General features: G+C 46.8%; 1 protein-coding gene across 1 annotated transcript in view; it reads right to left on the minus strand.

Annotated features, from left to right (window-relative positions):
- SLC22A7 (solute carrier family 22 member 7) overlaps nucleotides 1-23445 on the minus strand; it is a 199027-nt gene that overhangs the window by 163597 nt on the left and 11985 nt on the right. Inside the window, exon 2 of the mRNA XM_040427668.1 lies at nucleotides 15027-15130. Within this exon, the coding sequence (XP_040283602.1) occupies nucleotides 15027-15130 (104 nt within the window). The remainder of the gene's footprint in view (nucleotides 1-15026; nucleotides 15131-23445) is intronic.

Below are 23445 nucleotides of genomic sequence, written 5' to 3' on the forward strand. Positions count from 1 at the left end.
CACTGTGCCTGTATAGTGGTGTAGAACACTGTGCCTGTATAGCGGTGTAGAACACTGTGCCTGTATTGGGGTGTAGAACACTGTGCCTGTATAGTGATGTAGAACACTGTGCCTGTATATTGGTGTAGAACACTGTGCCTGTATAGTGGTGTAGAACACTGTGCCTGTATGGTGGTGTAGAACACTGGGCCTGTATAGTGGTGTAGAACACTGTGCCTGTATAGGGGTGTAGAACACTGTGCCTGTATAGTGGTGTAGTACACTGTGCCTGTATAGTGGTGTAGAACACTGTGCCTGTATAGCGGTGTAGAACACTGTGCCTGTATAGGGGTGTAGAACACTGTGCCTGTATAGTGATGTAGAACACTGTGCCTGTATATTGGTGTAGAACACTGTGCCTGTATAGTGGTGTAGAACACTGTGCCTGTATGGTGGTGTAGAACACTGGGCCTGTATAGTGGTGTAGAACACTGTGCCTGTATAGGGGTGTAGAACACTGTGCCTGTATAGTGATGTAGAACACTGTGCCTGTATATTGGTGTAGAACACTGTGCCTGTATAGTGGTGTAGAACACTGTGCCTGTATAGTGATGTAGAACACTGTGCCTGTATAGTGATGTAGAACACTGTGCCTGTATATCGGTGTAGAACACTGTGCCGGTATAGTGATGTAGAACACTGTTACGTCCAAGGACACGCTAGTCCTGTCACACATACAGATAGCTGTCCACATGTCTGTCACGTCCACAGATACTTTAGGTCTTGTCACGACTACAGGCAACGATTCGATGCATCTGTCACGACTACAGACTAATTAAGTCCTGTCACGACTACAGACAGGTTCAGGTCCTGTCATCACTACAGTTGACGACTTGCATGCCTTAGTTCACTGTCATGGGTCAGCCCGGTACTCGCTGGGTGCTTCACAGTAAGTTCTATGGTGTCCACATCTTCCATTCTGCCACTGGGGGGGCTGTAGGGTGGTTTGTGTGCTGGGTACGAGTTACGTGTGTTCTACACCACTATACAGGCACAGTGTTCTACACCCCTATACAGGCACAGTCTTCTACACCACTATACATGCACAGTGCTCTACACCACTATACAGGCACAGTGTTCTACACCACTATACAGGCACAGTGTTCTACACCCCTATACAGGCACAGTGTTCTACACCACTATACAGGCACAGTGTTCTACACCCCTATACAGGCACAGTCTTTTACACCACTATACATGCACAGTGCTCTACACCACTATACAGGCACAGTGTTCTACACCGCTATACAGCCACAGTGTTCTACACCACTATACATGCACAGTGCTCTACACCACTATACAGGCACAGTGTTCTACACCGATATACAGGCACAGTGTTCTACACCGCTATACAGGCACAGTGTTCTACACCACTATACAGGCACAGTCTTCTACACCACTATACATGCACAGTGCTCTACACCACTATACAGGCACAGTGTTCTACACCGCTATACAGCCACAGTGTTCTACACCACTATACATGCACAGTGCTCTACACCACTATACAGGCACAGTGTTCTACACCGATATACAGGCACAGTGTTCTACACCACTATACAGGCACAGTGTTCTACACCTCTATACAGGCACAGTGTTCTACACCCCTATACAGCCACAGTGTTCTACATCGCTATACAGGCACAGTGTTCTACACCGCTATACAGGCACAGTGTTCTACACCCCTATACAGGCACAGTGTTCTACACCGCTATACAGGCACAGTGTTCTACACCGCTATACAGGCACAGTGTTCTACACCTCTATACAGGCACAGTGTTCTACACCGCTATACAGGCACAGTCTTCTACACCACTATACATGCACAGTGCTCTACACCACTATACAGGCACAGTGTTCTACACCGCTATACAGCCACAGTGTTCTACACCACTATACATGCACAGTGCTCTACACCACTATACAGGCACAGTGTTCTACACCGATATACAGGCACAGTGTTCTACACCGCTATACAGGCACAGTGTTCTACACCACTATACAGGCACAGTCTTCTACACCACTATACATGCACAGTGCTCTACACCACTATACAGGCACAGTGTTCTACACCGATATACAGGCACAGTGTTCTACACCGCTATACAGGCACAGTGTTCTACACCACTATACAGGCACAGTCTTCTACACCACTATACATGCACAGTGCTCTACACCACTATACAGGCACAGTGTTCTACACCGCTATACAGGCACAGTGCTCTACACCACTATACAGGCACAGTGTTCTACACCACTATACAGGCACAGTGCTCTACACCACTATACAGGCATAGTGTTCTACACCGCTATACAGGCACAGTGTTCAACACCGCTATACAGGCATAGTGTTCTACACCGCTATACAGGCACAGTGTTCAACACCGCTATACAGGCACAGTGTTCTACACCGCTATACAGGCACAGTGTTCTACACCGCTATACAGGCACAGTGTTCTACACCCCTATACAGCCACAGTGTTCTACACCGCTATACATGCACAGTGTTCTACACCGCTATACAGGCACAGTGTTCTACACCGCTATACAGGCACAGTGTTCTACACCGCTATACAGGCACAGTGCTCTACACCACTATACAGGCACAGTGTTCTACACCGCTATACAGGCACAGTGTTCTACACCGCTATACAGGCACAGTGTTCTACACCACTATACAGGCACAGTGTTCTACACCGCTATACAGGCACAGTCTTCTACACCGCTATACAGGCACAGTGTTCTACACCGCTATACAGGCACAGTGTTCTACAACGCTATACAGGCACAGTGTTCTACACCACTATACAGGCACAGTGTTCTACACCACTATACAGGCACAGTGTTCTACATTGGTATACAGGCACAGTGTTCTACACCGCTATACAGGCACAGTGTTCTGCACCGCTATACAGGCACAGTGTTCTACACCGCTATACAGGCACAGTGTTCTACACCGCTATACAGGCACAGTGTTCTACACCGCTATACAGGCACAGTGTTCTGCACCGCTATACAGGCACAGTGTTCTACTCCGCTATACAGGCACAGTGTTCTACACCGATATACAGGCACAGTATTCTACACCGCTATACAGGCACAGTGTTCTACACCGCTATACAGGCACAGTGCTCTACACCACTATACAGGCACAGTGCTCTACACCCCTATACAGGCACAGTGTTCTACACCGCTATACAGGCACAGTGTTCTACACCACTATACAGGCACAGTGCTCTACACCACTATACAGGCATAGTGTTCTACACCGCTATACAGGCACAGTGTTCAACACCGCTATACAGGCACAGTGTTCTACACCGCTATACAGGCACAGTGTTCTACACCGCTATACAGGCACAGTGTTTTACACCGCTATACAGGCACAGTGTTCTACACCGCTATACAGGCACAGTGTTCTACACCGCTATACAAACACAGTGTTCTACACCGCTATACAGGCACAGTGTTCTACACCGCTATACAGGCACTGTGTTCTACACCGCTATACAGGCACAGTGTTCTACACCGCTATCCAGGCATAGTGTTCTACACCGCTATACAGGCACAGTGTTCTACACCCCTATACAGGCACAGTGTTCTACACCACTATACAGGCACAGTGTTCTACACCACTATACAGGCACAGTGTTCTACACCGCTATACAGGCACAGTGTTCTACACCGCTATACAGGCACAGTGTTCTACACCGCTATACAGGCACAGTGTTCTACACCCCTATACAGGCACAGTGTTCTACACCACTATACAGGCACAGTGCTCTACACCACTATACAGGCACAGTGTTCTACCCCGCTCTACAGGCACAGTGTTCTACACCACTATACAGGCACAGTGTTCTACATCACTATACAGGCACAGTCTTCTACACCACTATACAGGCACAGTGTTCTACACCACTATACAGGCACAGTGTTCTACACCGCTATACAGGCACAGTGTTCTACACCGCTATACAGGCACTGTGTTCTACACCGCTATACAGGCACAGTGTTCTACACCGCTATACAGGCACAGTGTTCTACACCGCTATACAGGCACAGTGTTCTACACCGCTATACAGGCACAGTGTTCTACACCACTATACAGGCACAGTGTTCTACACCGCTATACAGCCACAGTGTTCTACACCGCTATACAGGCACAGTGTTCAACACCGCTATACAGGCACAGTGTTCTACACCGCTATACAGGCACAGTGTTCTACACCGCTATACAGGCACAGTGTTCTACACCCCTATACAGCCACAGTGTTCTACACCGCTATACATGCACAGTGTTCTACACCGCTATACAGGCACAGTGTTCTACACCGCTATACAGGCACAATGCTCTACACCACTATACAGGCACAGTGTTCTACACCGCTATACAGGCACAGTGTTCTACACCGCTATACAGGCACAGTGTTCTACACCACTATACAGGCACAGTGTTCTACACCGCTATACAGGCACAGTCTTCTACACCGCTATACAGGCACAGTGTTCTACACCGCTATACAGGCACAGTGTTCTACAACGCTATACAGGCACAGTGTTCTACACCACTATACAGGCACAGTGTTCTACACCACTATACAGGCACAGTGTTCTACACTGGTATACAGGCACAGTGTTCTACACCGCTATACAGGCACAGTGTTCTGCACCGCTATACAGGCACAGTGTTCTACACCGCTATACAGGCACAGTGTTCTACACCGCTATACAGGCACAGTGTTCTGCACCGCTATACAGGCACAGTGTTCTACACCGCTATACAGGCACAGTGTTCTACACCGATATACAGGCACAGTGTTCTACACCACTATACAGGCACAGTGTTCTACCCCGCTATACAGGCACAGTGTTCTACACCTCTATACAGGCACAGTGTTCTACACCACTATACAGGCACAGTGTTCTACACCGCTATACAGGCACAGTGTTCTACACCACTATACAGGCACAGTGTTCTACCCCGCTATACAGGCACAGTGTTCTACACCACTATACAGGCACAGTGTTCTACACCACTATACAGGCACAGTGTTCTACACCGCTATACAGGCACAGTGTTCTTCACCACTATACAGGCACAGTGTTCTACACCGCTATACAGGCACAGTGCTCTACACTGCTATACAGGCACAGTGTTCTACACCGCTATACAGGCACAGTGTTCTACACCGATATACAGGCACAGTGTTCTACACCACTATACAGGCACAGTGTTCTACACCACTATACAGGCACAGTGGTCTGCACCACTATACAGGCACAGTGTTCTACACCGCTATACAGGCACAGTGTTCTACACCGCTATACAGGAACAGTGTTCTACACCGATATACAGGCACAGTGCTCTACACCGAAATACAGGCACAGTGTTCTACACCACTATACAGGCACAGTGTTCTACACCGCTATACAGGCACAGTGCTCTACACCTCTATACAGGCACAGTGTTCTACACCGCTATACAGGCTCAGTGTTCTACACAGCTATACAGACACAGTGTTCTACACCGCTATACAGGTACAGTGTTCTACACCGCTATACAGGCTCAGTGTTCTACACCACTATACAGACACAGTGTTCTACACCACTATACAGGCACAGTGTTCTACCTTACTATACAGGCACAGTGTTCTACACCGCTATACAGGCACAGTGCTCTACACCGCTATACAGGCACAGTGTTCTACACCGCTATACAGGCACAGTGTTCTACACCGATATACAGGCACAGTGTTCTACACCACTATACAGGCACAGTGTTCTACACCAATATACAGGCACAGTGTTCTACACCAATATACAGGCACAGTGTTCTACACCGCTATACAGGCACAGTGTTCTACACCGCTATACAGGCACAGTGTTCTACACCGCTATACAGGCACAGTGTTCTACACCCCTATACAGGCACAGTGTTCTACACCGCTATACAGGCACAGTGTTCTACACCGCTATACAGGCACAGTGTTCTACACCGCTATACAGGCACAGTGTTCTACACCGCTATACAGGCACAGTGCTCTAAACCTCTATACAGGCACAGTGTTCTACACCGCTATACAGGCACAGTGTTCTACACCGCTATACAGGCACAGTGTTATACACCACTATACAGGCACAGTGCTCTACACCCCTATACAGGCACAGTGTTCTACACCGCTATACAGGCACAGTGTTCTACACCGCTATACAGGCACAATCTTCTACACCAATATACAGGCACAGTGTTCTACACCACTATACAGGCACAGTGTTCTACACCGCTATACAGGCTCAGTGTTCTACACAGCTATACAGACACAGTGTTCTACACCGCTATACAGGCACAGTGCTCTACACCTCTATACAGGCACAGTGTTGTACACCGCTATACAGGCACAGTGTTCTACACCACTATACAGGCACAGTGTTCTACACCGCTATACAGGCTCAGTGTTCTACACAGCTATACAGACACAGTGTTCTACACCGCTATACAGGTACAGTGTTCTACACCGCTATACAGGCTCAGTGTTCTACACCAATATACAGGCACAGTGTTCTACACCGCTATACAGGCACAGAGTTCTACACCCCTATACAGGCACAGTGTTCTACACCGCTATACAGGCACAGGGTTCTACACCGCTATACAGGCACAGTGTTCTACACCGCTATACAGGCACAGTGTTCTACACCCCTATGCAGGCACAGTGTTCTACACTGCTAAACAGGCACAGTGTTCTACACCGCTATACAGGCTCAGTGTTCTACACAGCTATACAGACACAGTGTTCTACACCGCTATACAGGTACAGTGTTCTACACCGCTATACAGGCTCAGTGTTCTACACCACTATACAGACACAGTGTTCTACACCACTATACAGGCACAGTGTTCTACCTTACTATACAGGCACAGTGTTCTACACCGCTATACAGGCACAGTGCTCTACACCGCTATACAGGCACAGTGTTCTACACCGCTATACAGGCACAGTGTTCTACACCGATATACAGGCACAGTGTTCTACACCACTATACAGGCACAGTGTTCTACACCAATATACAGGCACAGTGTTCTACACCAATATACAGGCACAGTGTTCTACACCGCTATACAGGCACAGTGTTCTACACCGCTATACAGGCACAGTGTTCTACACCGCTATACAGGCACAGTGTTCTACACCCCTATACAGGCACAGTGTTCTACACCGCTAAACAGGCACAGTGTTCTACACCGCTATACAGGCACAGTGTTCTACACCGCTATACAGGCACAGTGTTCTACACCCCTATACAGCCACAGTGTTCTACACCGCTATACATGCACAGTGTTCTACACCGCTATACAGGCACAGTGTTCTACACCGCTATACAGGCACAATGCTCTACACCACTATACAGGCACAGTGTTCTACACCGCTATACAGGCACAGTGTTCTACACTGCTATACAGGCACAGTGTTCTACACCACTATACAGGCACAGTGTTCTACACCGCTATACAGGCACAGTCTTCTACACCGCTATACAGGCACAGTGTTCTACACCGCTATACAGGCACAGTGTTCTACAACGCTATACAGGCACAGTGTTCTACACCACTATACAGGCACAGTGTTCTACACCACTATACAGGCACAGTGTTCTACACTGGTATACAGGCACAGTGTTCTACACCGCTATACAGGCACAGTGTTCTGCACCGCTTTACAGGCACAGTGTTCTACACCGCTATACAGGCACAGTGTTCTACACCGCTATACAGGCACAGTGTTCTACACCGCTATACAGGCACAGTGTTCTGCACCGCTATACAGGCACAGTGTTCTACACCGCTATACAGGCACAGTGTTCTACACCGATATACAGGCACAGTGTTCTACACCACTATACAGGCACAGTGTTCTACCCCGCTATACAGGCACAGTGTTCTACACCTCTATACAGGCACAGTGTTCTACACCACTATACAGGCACAGTGTTCTACACCGCTATACAGGCACAGTGTTCTACACCACTATACAGGCACAGTGTTCTACCCCGCTATACAGGCACAGTGTTCTACACCACTATACAGGCACAGTGTTCTACACCACTATACAGGCACAGTGTTCTACACCGCTATACAGGCACAGTGTTCTTCACCACTATACAGGCACAGTGTTCTACACCACTATACAGGCACAGTGCTCTACACTGCTATACAGGCACAGTGTTCTACACCGCTATACAGGCACAGTGTTCTACACCGATATACAGGCACAGTGTTCTACACCACTATACAGGCACAGTGTTCTACACCACTATACAGGCACAGTGGTCTGCACCACTATACAGGCACAGTGTTCTACACCGCTATACAGGCACAGTGTCTACACCGCTATACAGGAACAGTGTTCTACACCGATATACAGGCACAGTGCTCTACACCGAAATACAGGCACAGTGTTCTACACCAATATACAGGCACAGTGTTCTACACCGCTATACAGGCACAGTGCTCTACACCTCTATACAGGCACAGTGTTCTACACCGCTATACAGGCTCAGTGTTCTACACAGCTATACAGACACAGTGTTCTACACCGCTATACAGGTACAGTGTTCTACACCGCTATACAGGCTCAGTGTTCTACACCACTATACAGACACAGTGTTCTACACCACTATACAGGCACAGTGTTCTACCTTACTATACAGGCACAGTGTTCTACACCGCTATACAGGCACAGTGCTCTACACCGCTATACAGGCACAGTGTTCTACACCGCTATACAGGCACAGTGTTCTACACCGATATACAGGCACAGTGTTCTACACCACTATACAGGCACAGTGTTCTACACCAATATACAGGCACAGTGTTCTACACCAATTTCCAGGCACAGTGTTCTACACAGCTATACAGGCACAGTGTTCTACACCGCTATACAGGCACAGTGTTCTACACCGCTATACAGGCACAGTGTTCTACACCCCTATACAGGCACAGTGTTCTACACCGCTAAACAGGCACAGTGTTCTACACCGCTATACAGGCACAGTGTTCTACACCGCTATACAGGCACAGTGTTCTACACCGCTATACAGGCACAGTGCTCTAAACCTCTATACAGGCACAGTGTTCTACACCGCTATACAGGCACAGTGTTCTACACCGCTATACAGGCACAGTGTTCTACACCACTATACAGGCACAGTGCTCTACACCCCTATACAGGCACAGTGTTCTACACCGCTATACAGGCACAGTGTTCTACACCGCTATACAGGCACAATCTTCTACACCAATATACAGGCACAGTGTTCTACACCACTATACAGGCACAGTGTTCTACACCGCTATACAGGCTCAGTGTTCTACACAGCTATACAGACACAGTGTTCTACACCGCTATACAGGCACAGTGCTCTACACCTCTATACAGGCACAGTGTTGTACACCGCTATACAGGCACAGTGTTCTACACCACTATACAGGCACAGTGTTCTACACCGCTATACAGGCTCAGTGTTCTACACAGCTATACAGACACAGTGTTCTACACCGCTATACAGGTACAGTGTTCTACACCGCTATACAGGCTCAGTGTTCTACACCAATATACAGGCACAGTGTTCTACACCGCTATACAGGCACAGAGTTCTACACCCCTATACAGGCACAGTGTTCTACACCGCTATACAGGCACAGGGTTCTACACCGCTATACAGGCACAGTGTTCTACACCGCTATACAGGCACAGTGTTCTACACCCCTATGCAGGCACAGTGTTCTACACTGCTAAACAGGCACAGTGTTCTACACCGCTATACAGGCTCAGTGTTCTACACAGCTATACAGACACAGTGTTCTACACCGCTATACAGGTACAGTGTTCTACACCGCTATACAGGCTCAGTGTTCTACACCACTATACAGACACAGTGTTCTACACCACTATACAGGCACAGTGTTCTACCTTACTATACAGGCACAGTGTTCTACACCGCTATACAGGCACAGTGCTCTACACCGCTATACAGGCACAGTGTTCTACACCGCTATACAGGCACAGTGTTCTACACCGATATACAGGCACAGTGTTCTACACCACTATACAGGCACAGTGTTCTACACCAATATACAGGCACAGTGTTCTACACCAATATACAGGCACAGTGTTCTACACCGCTATACAGGCACAGTGTTCTACACCGCTATACAGGCACAGTGTTCTACACCGCTATACAGGCACAGTGTTCTACACCCCTATACAGGCACAGTGTTCTACACCGCTAAACAGGCACAGTGTTCTACACCGCTATACAGGCACAGTGTTCTACACCGCTATACAGGCACAGTGCTCTAAACCTCTATACAGGCACAGTGTTCTACACCGCTATACAGGCACAGTGTTCTACACCGCTATACAGGCACAGTGTTATACACCACTATACAGGCACAGTGCTCAACACCCCTATACAGGCACAGTGTTCTACACCGCTATACAGGCACAGTGTTCTACACCGCTATACAGGCACAATCTTCTACACCAATATACAGGCACAGTGTTCTACACCACTATACAGGCACAGTGTTCTACACCGCTATACAGGCTCAGTGTTCTACACAGCTATACAGACACAGTGTTCTACACCGCTATACAGGCACAGTGCTCTACACCTCTATACAGGCACAGTGTTGTACACCGCTATACAGGCACAGTGTTCTACACCACTATACAGGCACAGTGTTCTACACCGCTATACAGGCTCAGTGTTCTACACAGCTATACAGACACAGTGTTCTACACCGCTATACAGGTACAGTGTTCTACACCGCTATACAGGCTCAGTGTTTTACACCAATATACAGGCACAGTGTTCTACACCGCTATACAGGCACAGAGTTCTACACCCCTATACAGGCACAGTGTTCTACACCGCTATACAGGCACAGGGTTCTACACCGCTATACAGGCACAGTGTTCTACACCGCTATACAGGCACAGTGTTCTACACCCCTATGCAGGCACAGTGTTCTACACTGCTAAACAGGCACAGTGTTCTACACCGCTATACAGGCACAGTGTTCTACACCGCTATACAGGCACAGTGTTCTACACCGCTATACAGGCACAGTGCTCTAAACCTCTATACAGGCACAGTGTTCTACACCGCTATACAGGCACAGTGTTCTACACCGCTATACAGGCACAGTGTTCTACACCAATATACAGGCACAGTGCTCTACACCCCTATACAGGCACAGTGTTCTACACCGCTATACAGGCACAGTGTTCTACACCGCTATACAGGCACAATCTTCTACACCAATATACAGGCACAGTGTTCTACACTACTATACAGGCACAGTGTTCTACACCGCTATACAGGCACAGTGTTCTACACCACTATACAGGCACAGTGTTCTACACCACTATTCAGGCACAGTGTTCTACACCACTATACAGGCACAGTGTTCTACACTACTATACAGGCACAGTGTTCTACACCGCTATACAGGCACAGTGTTCTACACCACTATACAGGCACAGTGTTCTACACCACTATACAGGCACAGTGTTCTACACCGCTAGACAGGCACAGTGTTCTACACCACTATACAGGCACAGTGTTCTACACCGCTATACAGGCACAGTGTTCTACACCGCTATACATGCACAGTGTTCTACACCACTATACAGGCACAGTGTTCTACACCACTATACAGGCACAGTGTTCTACACCGCTATACATGCACAGTGTTCTACACCACTATACAGGCACAGTGTTCTACACCTCTATACAGGCACAGTGTTCTACACCACTATACAGGCACAGTGTTCTACACCACTATACAGGCACAGTGTTCTACACCTCTATACAGGCACAGTGTTCTACACCGCTATACAGGCACAGTGTTCTACACCACTATACAGGCACAGTGTTCTACACCACTATACAGGCACAGTGTTCTACACCGCTATACAGGCACAGTGTTCTACACCGCTATACAGGCACAGTGTTCTACACCTCTATACAGGCACAGTGTTCTACACCGCTATACAGGCACAGTGTTCTACACCGCTATACAGGCACAGTGTTCTACCCCGCTATACAGGCACAGTGTTCTACACAGCTATACAGGCACAGTGTTCTACACTCCTATACAGGCACAGTGTTCTACACCACTATACAGGCACAGTGTTCAACACCGCTATACAGGCACAGTGTTCTACACCGCTATACAGGCACAGTGTTCTACACCGCTATACAGGCACAGTGTTCTACACCCCTATACAGGCACAGTGTTCTACACCGCTATACAGGCACAGTGTTCTACACCGCTATACAGGCACAGTGTTCTACACCGCTATACAGGCACAGTGTTCTACACCGCTATACAGGCACAGTGTTCTACACCGCTATACAGGCACAGTGCTCTAAACCTCTATACAGGCACAGTGTTCTACACCGCTATACAGGCACAGTGTTCTACACCGCTATACAGGCACAGTGTTCTACACCACTATACAGGCACAGTGCTCTACACCCCTATACAGGCACAGTGTTCTACACCACTATACAGGCACAGTGCTCTACACCCCTATACAGGCACAGTGTTCTACACCGCTATACAGGCACAGTGTTCTACACCACTATACAGGCACAGTGTTCTACACCTCTATACAGGCACAGTGTTCTACACCGATATACAGGCACAGTGTTCTACACCGCTATACAGGCACAGTGTTCTACACCGCTATACAGGCACAGTGTTCTACACCACTATACAGGCACAGTGCTCTACACCCCTATACAGGCACAGTGTTCTACACCGCTATACAGGCACAGTGTTCTACACCGATATACAGGCACGGTGTTCTACACCACTATACAGGCACAGTGTTCTACACCACTATACAGGCACAGTGTTCTACACCACTATACAGGCACAGTGCTCTACACCCCTATACAGGCACAGTGTTCTTCACCGCTATACAGGCACAGTGTTCTACACCGCTATACAGGCAAAGTGTTCTACACTGCTATACAGGCACAATCTTCTACACCAATATACAGGCACAGTGTTCTACACCGCTATACAGGCACAGTGTTCTACACCGCTATACAGGCACAGTGTTCTACACCACAATACAGGCACAGTGTTCTACACCACTATTCAGACACAGTATTCTACACCACTATACAGGCACAGTGTTCTACACCGCTATACAGGCACAGTGTTCTACACCACTATACAGGCACAGTGTTCTACACCACTATACAGGCACAGTGTTCTACAACGCTATACAGGCACAGTTTTCTACACCACTATACAGGCACAGTGTTCTACACCACTATACAGGCACAGTGTTCTACACCTCTATACAGGCACAGTGTTCTACACCACTATACAGGCACAGTGTTCTACACCACTATACAGGCACAGTGTTCTACACCACTATACAGGCACAGTGTTCTACACCTCTATACAGGCACAGTGTTCTACACCACTATACAGGCACAGTGTTCTACACCACTATACAGGCACAGTGTTCTACACCGCTATACAGGCACAGTGTTCTACACCGCTATACAGGCACAGTGTTCTACACCACTATACAGGCACAGTGTTCTACACCACTATACAGGCACAGTGTTCTACATCACTATACAAGCACAGTGTTCTACACTGCTATACAGGCACAGTGCTCTACACCACTATACAGGCACAGTGTTCTACACCGCTATACAGGCACAGTGTTCTACACCGCTATACAGGCATAGTGTTCTACACCCCTATACAGGCACAGTGCTCTACACCGCTATACAGGCACAGTGTTCTACATCACTATACAGGCACAGTGTTCTACACCGCTATACAGGCACAGTGTTCTACACCCCTATACAGGCACAGTGCTCTACACCGCTATACAGGCACAGTGCTCTACACCACTATACATGCACAGTGTTCTACACCACTGTACAGGCACAGTGTTCTACACCGCTATACAGGCACAGTGTTCTACACCCCTATACAGGCACAGTGTTCTACACCACTATACAGGCACAGTGTTCTACACCACTATACAGGCACAGTGTTCTACACCGCTATACAGGCACAGTGCTCTACACCGCTATACAGGCACATTGTTCTACACCACTATACAGGCACCGGTGCTGGATTACAAGATGGTCGTTACCATGAAAACGAGATGTGTGTAATGTGATGGAAAAATGAATCCAGCCAGCAAAGGAGGCAACATGGAGAATCACAGTCCATTAATAAGTGCCCGGAATTACCCTGCAGCTACGTGATAACTGCCATCTGCTGGAGTCGGAGCATGTGCTGCTGGGCTGATTTACAGCCTGGGCGGAGTTTAAGAGCCGGTCCGGGTTTTGGAAGCACCTGGCTGTCCTTAAATAGGCAGCTGGGCTCAGAAGCCATGTCTCTTTGTTAGGATCTGGGAGCCTTATGTCTGGATGAAGGCTTGCTACCTGTTTGGCGTGAAAACAGGTTGGTGCTGCTACGCTCAAGGACTCTGAGGCAGAATTGCTGCATGGTGTGAATTACCACCAACACCACAAGGTGACTTTTTGCTTGTTTATGACGATTGTTTTGTCACTTGCCTAAATTGTGAATAAAACACTGAACTGTTTGATCCAAAGAACTTGTTGTTGCCTCTGTACTGCGTCCGCTAATCCGGTCTACCGAGGTCATACCTGAAAGGACTAGCGCCTGCACTACTGGACTATCCCTGCAGGGGGGGCTAGACTCTCATTCTGAGGAGGGATCACAGCAAACATTTTCTTAGCCGGACATTATGTATAATAATATCTAAGTTACAGATATCAGAGGGACAAAGGGCCACAAGGGGCCCTCTGCTGCATGATGAGGGGACGGGATCAGCCCCCGCAGAGCCGCTCATTTCTCTGTATGATGGTCTGTGGCTGACGGGTACTCACCACCCTCATCATCCACTCACCTGTCAGAAAGGTACCCAAAGACAACTGACCCCAGCATCACTCCGATAAAAAAGAAGGTGGCCAGCAGGTGGCTTAACCCTTTCCTCTCACAGACCAGATCCCACTGTGTAATAAAGAAGGGGTTAATTACTAATTATAATGTCAGAACATGGAAACCAATGGATAATTAATGCCCCTAAGTTATTCCTACCGCCAAAATGTCCATACCCCCCCACTAACCAAATAATACACCCCGTGTCCTTATAATACACCGCTCTGTCCTTATAATACACCCCTCTGTCCTTATAATACACCCCTCTGTCCTTATAATACACCCCTCTGTCCTTATAATACACCCCTCTGTCCTTATATTACACCCCCTGTCCTTATATTACACCCCCTGTCCTTATAATACACCCCCTGTCCTTATAATACACCCCTCTGTCCTTATATTACACCCCCTGTCCTTATATTACACCCCCTGTCCTTATAATACACCCCCTGTCCTTATAATGCACAGCTCTGTCCTTATAATACACCCCCTGTCCTTATAATACACCTTCTGTCCTTATAATGCACCCCCTGTCCTTATAATACACCCCTCTGTCCTTATAATACACCCCCTGTCCTTATATTACACCCCCTGTCCTTATATTACACCCCCTGTCCTTATAATACACCCCCTGTCCTTATAATACACCCCTCTGTCCTTATAATACACCCCTCTGTCCTTTATAATGCACAGCTCTGTCCTTATAATGCACAGCTCTGTCCTTATAATGCACCCCCTGTCCTTATAATACACCCCTCTGTCCTTATAATACACCCCCTGTCCTTATATTACACCCCCTGTCCTTATAATACACCCCCTGTCCTTATAATGCACAGCTCTGTCCTTATAATACACCCCCTGTCCTTATAATACACCCCTCTGTCCTTATAATGCACCCCTCTATCCTTATAATACACCCTCTGTCCTTATAATGCACCCCTCTATCCTTATAATGCACCCCTCTATCCTTATAATACACCCCTCTGTCCTTATAATGCACCCCTCTATCCTTATAATACACCCCTCTGTCCTTATAATACACCCCTCTGTCCTTATAATGCACCCCTCTATCCTTATAATGCACCCCTCTATCCTTATAATACACCCCTCTGTCCTTATAATGCACCCCTCTATCCTTATAATGCACCCCTCTATCCTTATAATACACCCCTCTGTCCTTATAATGCACCCCTCTATCCTTATAATACACCCCTCTGTCCTTATAATACACCCCTCTGTCCTTATAATGCACCCCTCTATCCTTATAATGCACCCCTCTATCCTTATAATACACCCCTCTGTCCTTATAATGCACCCCTCTATCCTTATAATACACCCCCTGTCCTTATAATGCACCCCTCTATCCTTATAATACACCCCCTGTCCTTATAATACACCCCCTGTCCTTATAATACACCTTCTGTCCTTATAATGCACCCCCTGTCCTTATAATACACCCCCTGTCCTTATAATACACCCCCTGTCCTTATAATACACCCCCTGTCCTTATAATACACCTTCTGTCCTTATAATGCACCCCCTGTCCTTATAATGCACCCCTCTATCCTTATAATACACCCCCTGTCCTTATAATACACCCCTCTGTCCTTATAATACACCCCTCTGTCCTTATAATACACCCCTCTGTCCTTATAATACACCCCTCTGTCCTTATAATACACCCTCTGTCCTTATAATACACCCCTCTGTCCTTATAATACACCCCTCTGTCCTTATAATACACCCCTCTGTCCTTATAATACACCCCTCTGTCCTTATAATGCACCCTCTGTCCTTATAATACACCCCTCTGTCCTTATAATACACCCCTCTGTCCTTATAATACACCCCTCTGTCCTTATAATGCACCCCTCTATCCTTATAATACACCCTCTGTCCTTATAATACACCCCTATATCCTTATAATACACCCCTCTGTCTTTATAATACACCCCTCTGTCCTTATAATACACCCCTCTGTCCTTATAATGCACCCCTGTCCTTATAATGCACCCCTCTGTCCTTATATTACACCCCTATCCTTATAATGCACCCCTCTGTCCTTATATTACACCCCTGTCCTTATAATACACCCTCTGTCCTTATAATGCACCCTCTGTTCTTATAATACACCCCTCTGTCCTTATAATGCACCCTCTGTCCTTATAATACACCCCTCTGTCCTTATAATGCACCCCTCTGTCCTTATATTACACCCCTGTCCTTATAATGCACCCCTCTGTCCTTATAATGCACCCCTCTGTCCTTATAATGCACCCCCTGTCCTTATAATACACCCCTCTGTCCTTATAATGCACCCCTCTGTCCTTATAATGCACCCCTCTGTCCTTATAATGCACCCCTCTGTCCTTATAATACACCCCTGTCCTTATAATGCACCCCTCTGTCCTTATATTACACCCCTGTCCTTATAATACACCCTCTGTCCTTATAATGCACCCTCTGTTCTTATATTACACCCCCTGTCCTTATAATACACCCTCTGTCCTTATAATGCACCCCTCTGTCCTTATATTACACCCCTGTCCTTATAATGCACCCCTCTGTCCTTATAATGCACCCCTCTGTCCTTATAATGCACCCCTCTGTCCTTATAATACACCCCTGTCCTTATAATGCACCCCTCTGTCCTTATATTACACCCCTGTCCTTATAATACACCCTCTGTCCTTATAATGCACCGTCTGTCCTTATATTACACCCCCTGTCCTTATAATACACCCTCTGTCCTTATAATGCACCCCCTGTCCTTATATTACACCCCCTGTCCTTATAATACACCCTCTGTCCTTATAATGCACCCCATGTCCTTATATTACACCCCCTGTCCTTAGAATACACCCCTCTGTCCTTATAATACACCCCCTGTCCTTATAATGCACAGCTCTGTCCTTATAATACACCCCTCTGTCCTTATAATACACCCCCTGTCCTTATAATACACCCCTCTGTCCTTATAATACACCCCTCTGTCCTTATAATACACCCCTCTGTCCTTATAATACACCCCTCTGTCCTTATAATACACCCCCTGTCCTTATAATACACCCCCTGTCCTTATAATGCACAGCTCTGTCCTTATAATACACCCCCTGTCCTTATAATGCACCCCCTGTCCTTATAATACACCCCTCTGTCCTTATAATACACCCCCTGTCCTTATAATGCACAGCTCTGTCCTTATAATACACCCTCTATCCTTATAATACACCCCTGTCCTTATAATGCACCCTCTATCCTTATAATACACCCCTGTCCTTATAATGCACCCTCTATCCTTATAATACACCCCCTGTCCTTATAATGCACCCCTGTCCTTATAATGCACCCTCTATCCTTATAATACACCCCTGTCCTTATAATGCACCCTCTATCCTTATAATACACCCCTCTGTCCTTATAATGCACAGCTCTGTCCTTATAATACACCCCCTGTCCTTATAATACACCCTCTATCCTTATAATGCACCCTTTATCCTTATAATACACCCCCTGTCCTTATAATACACCCCCTGTCCTTATAATACACCCTCTATCCTTATAATGCACCCTTTATCCTTATAATACACCCTCTATCCTTATAATGCACCCTCTATCCTTAAAATACACCCTCGTTCCTTATAATACACCCCCTGTCCTTATAATGCACCCCATGTCCTTATATTACACCCCCTGTCCTTAGAATACACCCCTCTGTCCTTATAATACACCCCCTGTCCTTATAATGCACAGCTCTGTCCTTATAATACACCCCTCTGTCCTTATAATACACCCCCTGTCCTTATAATACACCCCTCTGTCCTTATAATACACCCCTCTGTCCTTATAATACACCCCTCTGTCCTTATAATACACCCCCTGTCCTTATAATACACCCCCTGTCCTTATAATGCACAGCTCTGTCCTTATAATACACCCCCTGTCCTTATAATGCACCCCCTGTCCTTATAATACACCCCTCTGTCCTTATAATACACCCCCTGTCCTTATAATGCACAGCTCTGTCCTTATAATACACCCTCTATCCTTATAATACACCCCTGTCCTTATAATGCACCCTCTATCCTTATAATACACCCCCTGTCCTTATAATGCACCCTCTATCCTTATAATACACCCCTGTCCTTATAATGCACCCTCTATCCTTATAATGCACAGCTCTGTCCTTATAATACACCCCTGTCCTTATAATGCACCCTCTATCCTTATAATACACCCCTCTGTCCTTATAATACACCCTCTGTCCTTATAATGCACAGCTCTGTCCTTATAATACACCCCCTGTCCTTATAATACACCCTCTATCCTTATAATGCACCCTCTATCCTTATAATACACCCCCTGTCCTTATAATGCACCCTCTATCCTTATAATACACCCCCTGTCCTTATAATACACCCTCTATCCTTATAATACACCCTCTATCCTTATAATACATCCTCTATCCTTATAATACACCTTCTATTCTCATAATACATTATCTATTCTTATAATACACCCTCTATCCTTATAATACATCCTATATCCTTATAATATACTCCCTTGTCCTTATAATACACTCCCTTGTCCTTATAATACACAGTTTATCTACTTATCATTCTGTCTCCTATTTTAATAGCACACCCCTCTTTCCTTACAGTGCCCCCCTATTCTTTCCTTATAGTGCACCCCTCTCTCCTTATAATACACCCCTCTGTCCTTATAATGCACCCCCTGTCCTTATAATGCTCCCCCTGTCCTTATAATACACCCCCTGTCCTTATAATGCACCCCCTGTCCTTATAATACACCCCCTGTCCTTATAATGCACCCTCTGTCCTTATAATACACCCCCTGTCCTTATAATACACCGCTCTGTCCTTATAATGCACCCTCTGTCCTTATAATACACCCCCTGTCCTTATAATGCACCGCTCTGTCCTTATAATACACCCCTGTCCTTATAATGCACCCTCTATCCTTATAATGCACCGCTCTGTCCTTATAATGCACCCCTGTCCTTATAATACACCCTCTATCCTTATAATACACCCCCTGTCCTTATAATGCACCCCTCTCTCCATATAGTGCACCCCTCTCTCCTTATAGTGCACCCCTCTCTCCATATAGTGCACCCCTCTCTCCATATAGTGCACCCCTCTCTCCTTATAGTGCACCCCTCTCTCCTTATAGTGCACCCCTCTTATAGTGCACCCCTTTCTCCATATAGTGCACCCCTCTCTCCATATAGTGCACCCCTCTCTCCACATAGTGCACCCCTCTCTCCATATAGTGCACCCCTCTCTCCATATAGTGCACCCCTCTCTCCATATAGTGCACCCCTCTCTCCACATAGTGCACCCCTCTCTCCACATAGTGCACCCCTCTCTCCATATAGTGCACCCCTCTCTCCATATAGTGCACCCCTCTCTCCATATAGTGCACCCCTCTCTCCATATAGTGCACCCCTCTCTCCTTATAGTGCACCCCTCTCTCCTTATAGTGCACCCCTCTTATAGTGCACCCCTTTCTCCATATAGTGCACCCCTCTCTCCATATAGTGCACCCCTCTCTCCTTATAATACACCCCCTGTCCTTATAATACACCCCCTGTCCTTATAATACACCCCTCTGTCCTTATAATGCACCCCTCTGTCCTTATAATGCACCGCTCTGTCCTTATAATACACCCCCTGTCCTTATAATACACCCCCTGTCCTTATAATACACCCTCTGTCCTTATAATACACCCCCTGTCCTTATAATACACCCTCTGTCCTTATAATGCACCCTCTGTCCTTATAATACACCCCTGTCCTTATAATACACCCCCTGTCCTTATAATACACCCCTCTGTCCTTATAATACACCCTCTGTCCTTATAATGCACCCTCTGTCCTTATAATACACCCCCTGTCCTTATAATGCACCCCTCTGTCCTTATAATACACCCTCTGTCCTTATAATACACCCCCTGTCCTTATAATGCACCCCTCTGTCCTTATAATACACCGCTCTGTCCTTATAATACACCCCTCTGTCCTTATAATGCACCCCTGTCTTATGGTTCTCCCCACGCTCTTTGTCGTGTACCCCTCTCTTTTGATAGTTAATCTCTCTCTTTATAGTGAACCCCTTTCCTTATAGTGCACTCCTTTATACTTATAGTTCACCCCTCTCTCTGTACTGTGTACCCCTCTGATGATTCTTCCCTCGCTCTTTCTCGTACTCCCCTCTCTCCTTATACTCCAACCCTTCTTAAATGCACTCCTCTCTTATTATGCTGCACCCTCTCTCCTTATAATGCTCCCCGATATCCTTATAGTGCACTTCTTTATACTTATAGTGCAGCCCTCTCTCCTTATAGTGCATGTCTCTTACGGTTCTCCCCTTGCACTTTGTCATGCTCCCCTCTCTCATAGTGCACTCCTCTCTTAATATGCTGCACCCCTCTCTCCATATAGTGCACCCCTCTCTCCTTATAGTGCACCCCTCTCTCCTTATAGTGCACCCCTCTCTCCTTATAGTGCACCCCTCTCTCCTTATAGTGCACCCCTCTCTCCTTATAGTGCACCCCTCTCTCCATATAGTGCACCCCTTTCTCCTTATAGTGCACCCCTCTCTCCATATAGTGCACCCCTCTCTCCTTATAGTGCACCTCTCTCTCCATATAGTGCACCCCTCTCTCCATATAGTGCACCCCTCTCTCCATATAGTGCACCCCTCTCTCCATATAGTGCACCCCTCTCTCCATATAGTGCACCCCTCTCTCCATATAGTGCACCCCTTTCTCCTTATAGTGCACCCCTCTCTCCTTATAGTGCACCCCTCTCTCCTTATAGTGCACCCCTCTCTCCTTATAGTGCACCCCTCTCTCCATATAGTGCACCCCTTTCTCCTTATAGTGCACCCCTCTCTCCATATAGTGCACCCCTCTCTCCTTATAGTGCACCCCTCTCTCCATATAGTGCACCCCTCTCTCCATATAGTGCACCCCTCTCTCCTTATAGTGCACCCCTCTCTCCTTATAGTGCACCCCTCTCTCCTTATAGTGCACCCCTCTGTCCTTATAATACACCCCTCTGTCCTTATAATGCACCCCTCTGTCCTTATAATACACCCCCTGTCCTTATAATACACCCTCTGTCCTTATAATACACCCCCTGTCCTTATAATACACCCTCTGTCCTTATAATACACCCCTCTGTCCTTATAATACACCCCTCTGTCCTTATAATACACCCCTCTGTCCTTATAATACACCCCCTGTCCTTATAATGCACCGCTCTGTCCTTATAATACACCCCTCTGTCCTTATAATGCACCCTCTGTCCTTATAATACACCCCCTGTCCTTATAATGCACCCCTCTGTCCTTATAATACACCCCCTGTCCTTATAATACACCCCCTGTCCTTATAATACACCCCTCTGTCCTTATAATACACCCCTCTGTCCTTATAATACACTCCTCTGTCCTTATAATACACCCCCTGTCCTTATAATACACCCCCTGTCCTTATAATACACCCCTGTCCTTATAATACACCCCCTGTCCTTATAATACACCCTCTGTCCTTATAATACACCCCCTGTCCTTATAATGCACCCTCTGTCCTTATAATACACCCCCTGTCCTTATAATACACCCCCTGTCCTTATAATACACCCCTGTCCTTATAATGCACCCCCTGTCCTTATAATACACCCCCTGTCCTTATAATGCACCCCTCTGTCCTTATAATGCACCCTCTGTCCTTATAATACACCCCCTGTCCTTATAATACACCCCTCTGTCCTTATAATGCACCCCTCTGTCCTTATAATACACCCCTCTGTCCTTATAATGCACCCCTCTGTCCTTATAATGCACCCCCTGTCCTTATAATACACCCTCTGTCCTTATAATGCACCCCCTGTCCTTATAATACACCCCCTGTCCTTATAATACACCCTCTGTCCTTATAATACACCCCCTGTCCTTATAATGCACCCTCTGTCCTTATAATACACCCCCTGTCCTTATAATACACCCCTCTCTCCATATAATGCACCCCTCTCTCCTTATAGTGCACCCCTCTCTCCTTATAGTGCACCCCTCTCTCCATATAGTGCACCCCTCTCTCCTTATACACCCTGTACAGAATTATTAGGCAAATGAGTATTTTGACCACATCATCCTCTTTATGCATGTTGTCTTACTCCAAGCTGTATAGGCTCGAAAGCCTACTACCAATTAAGCATATTAGGTGATGTGCATCTCTGTAATGAGAAGGGGTGTGGTCTAATGACATCAACACCCTATATCAGGTGTGCATAATTATTAGGCAACTTCCTTTCCTTTGGCAAAATGGGTCAAAAGAAGGACTTGACAGGCTCAGAAAAGTC

Source organism: Bufo bufo, chromosome 4 (assembly GCF_905171765.1).
Source record: "Bufo bufo chromosome 4, aBufBuf1.1, whole genome shotgun sequence".
Taxonomy (NCBI): Eukaryota; Metazoa; Chordata; class Amphibia; order Anura; family Bufonidae; genus Bufo; species Bufo bufo.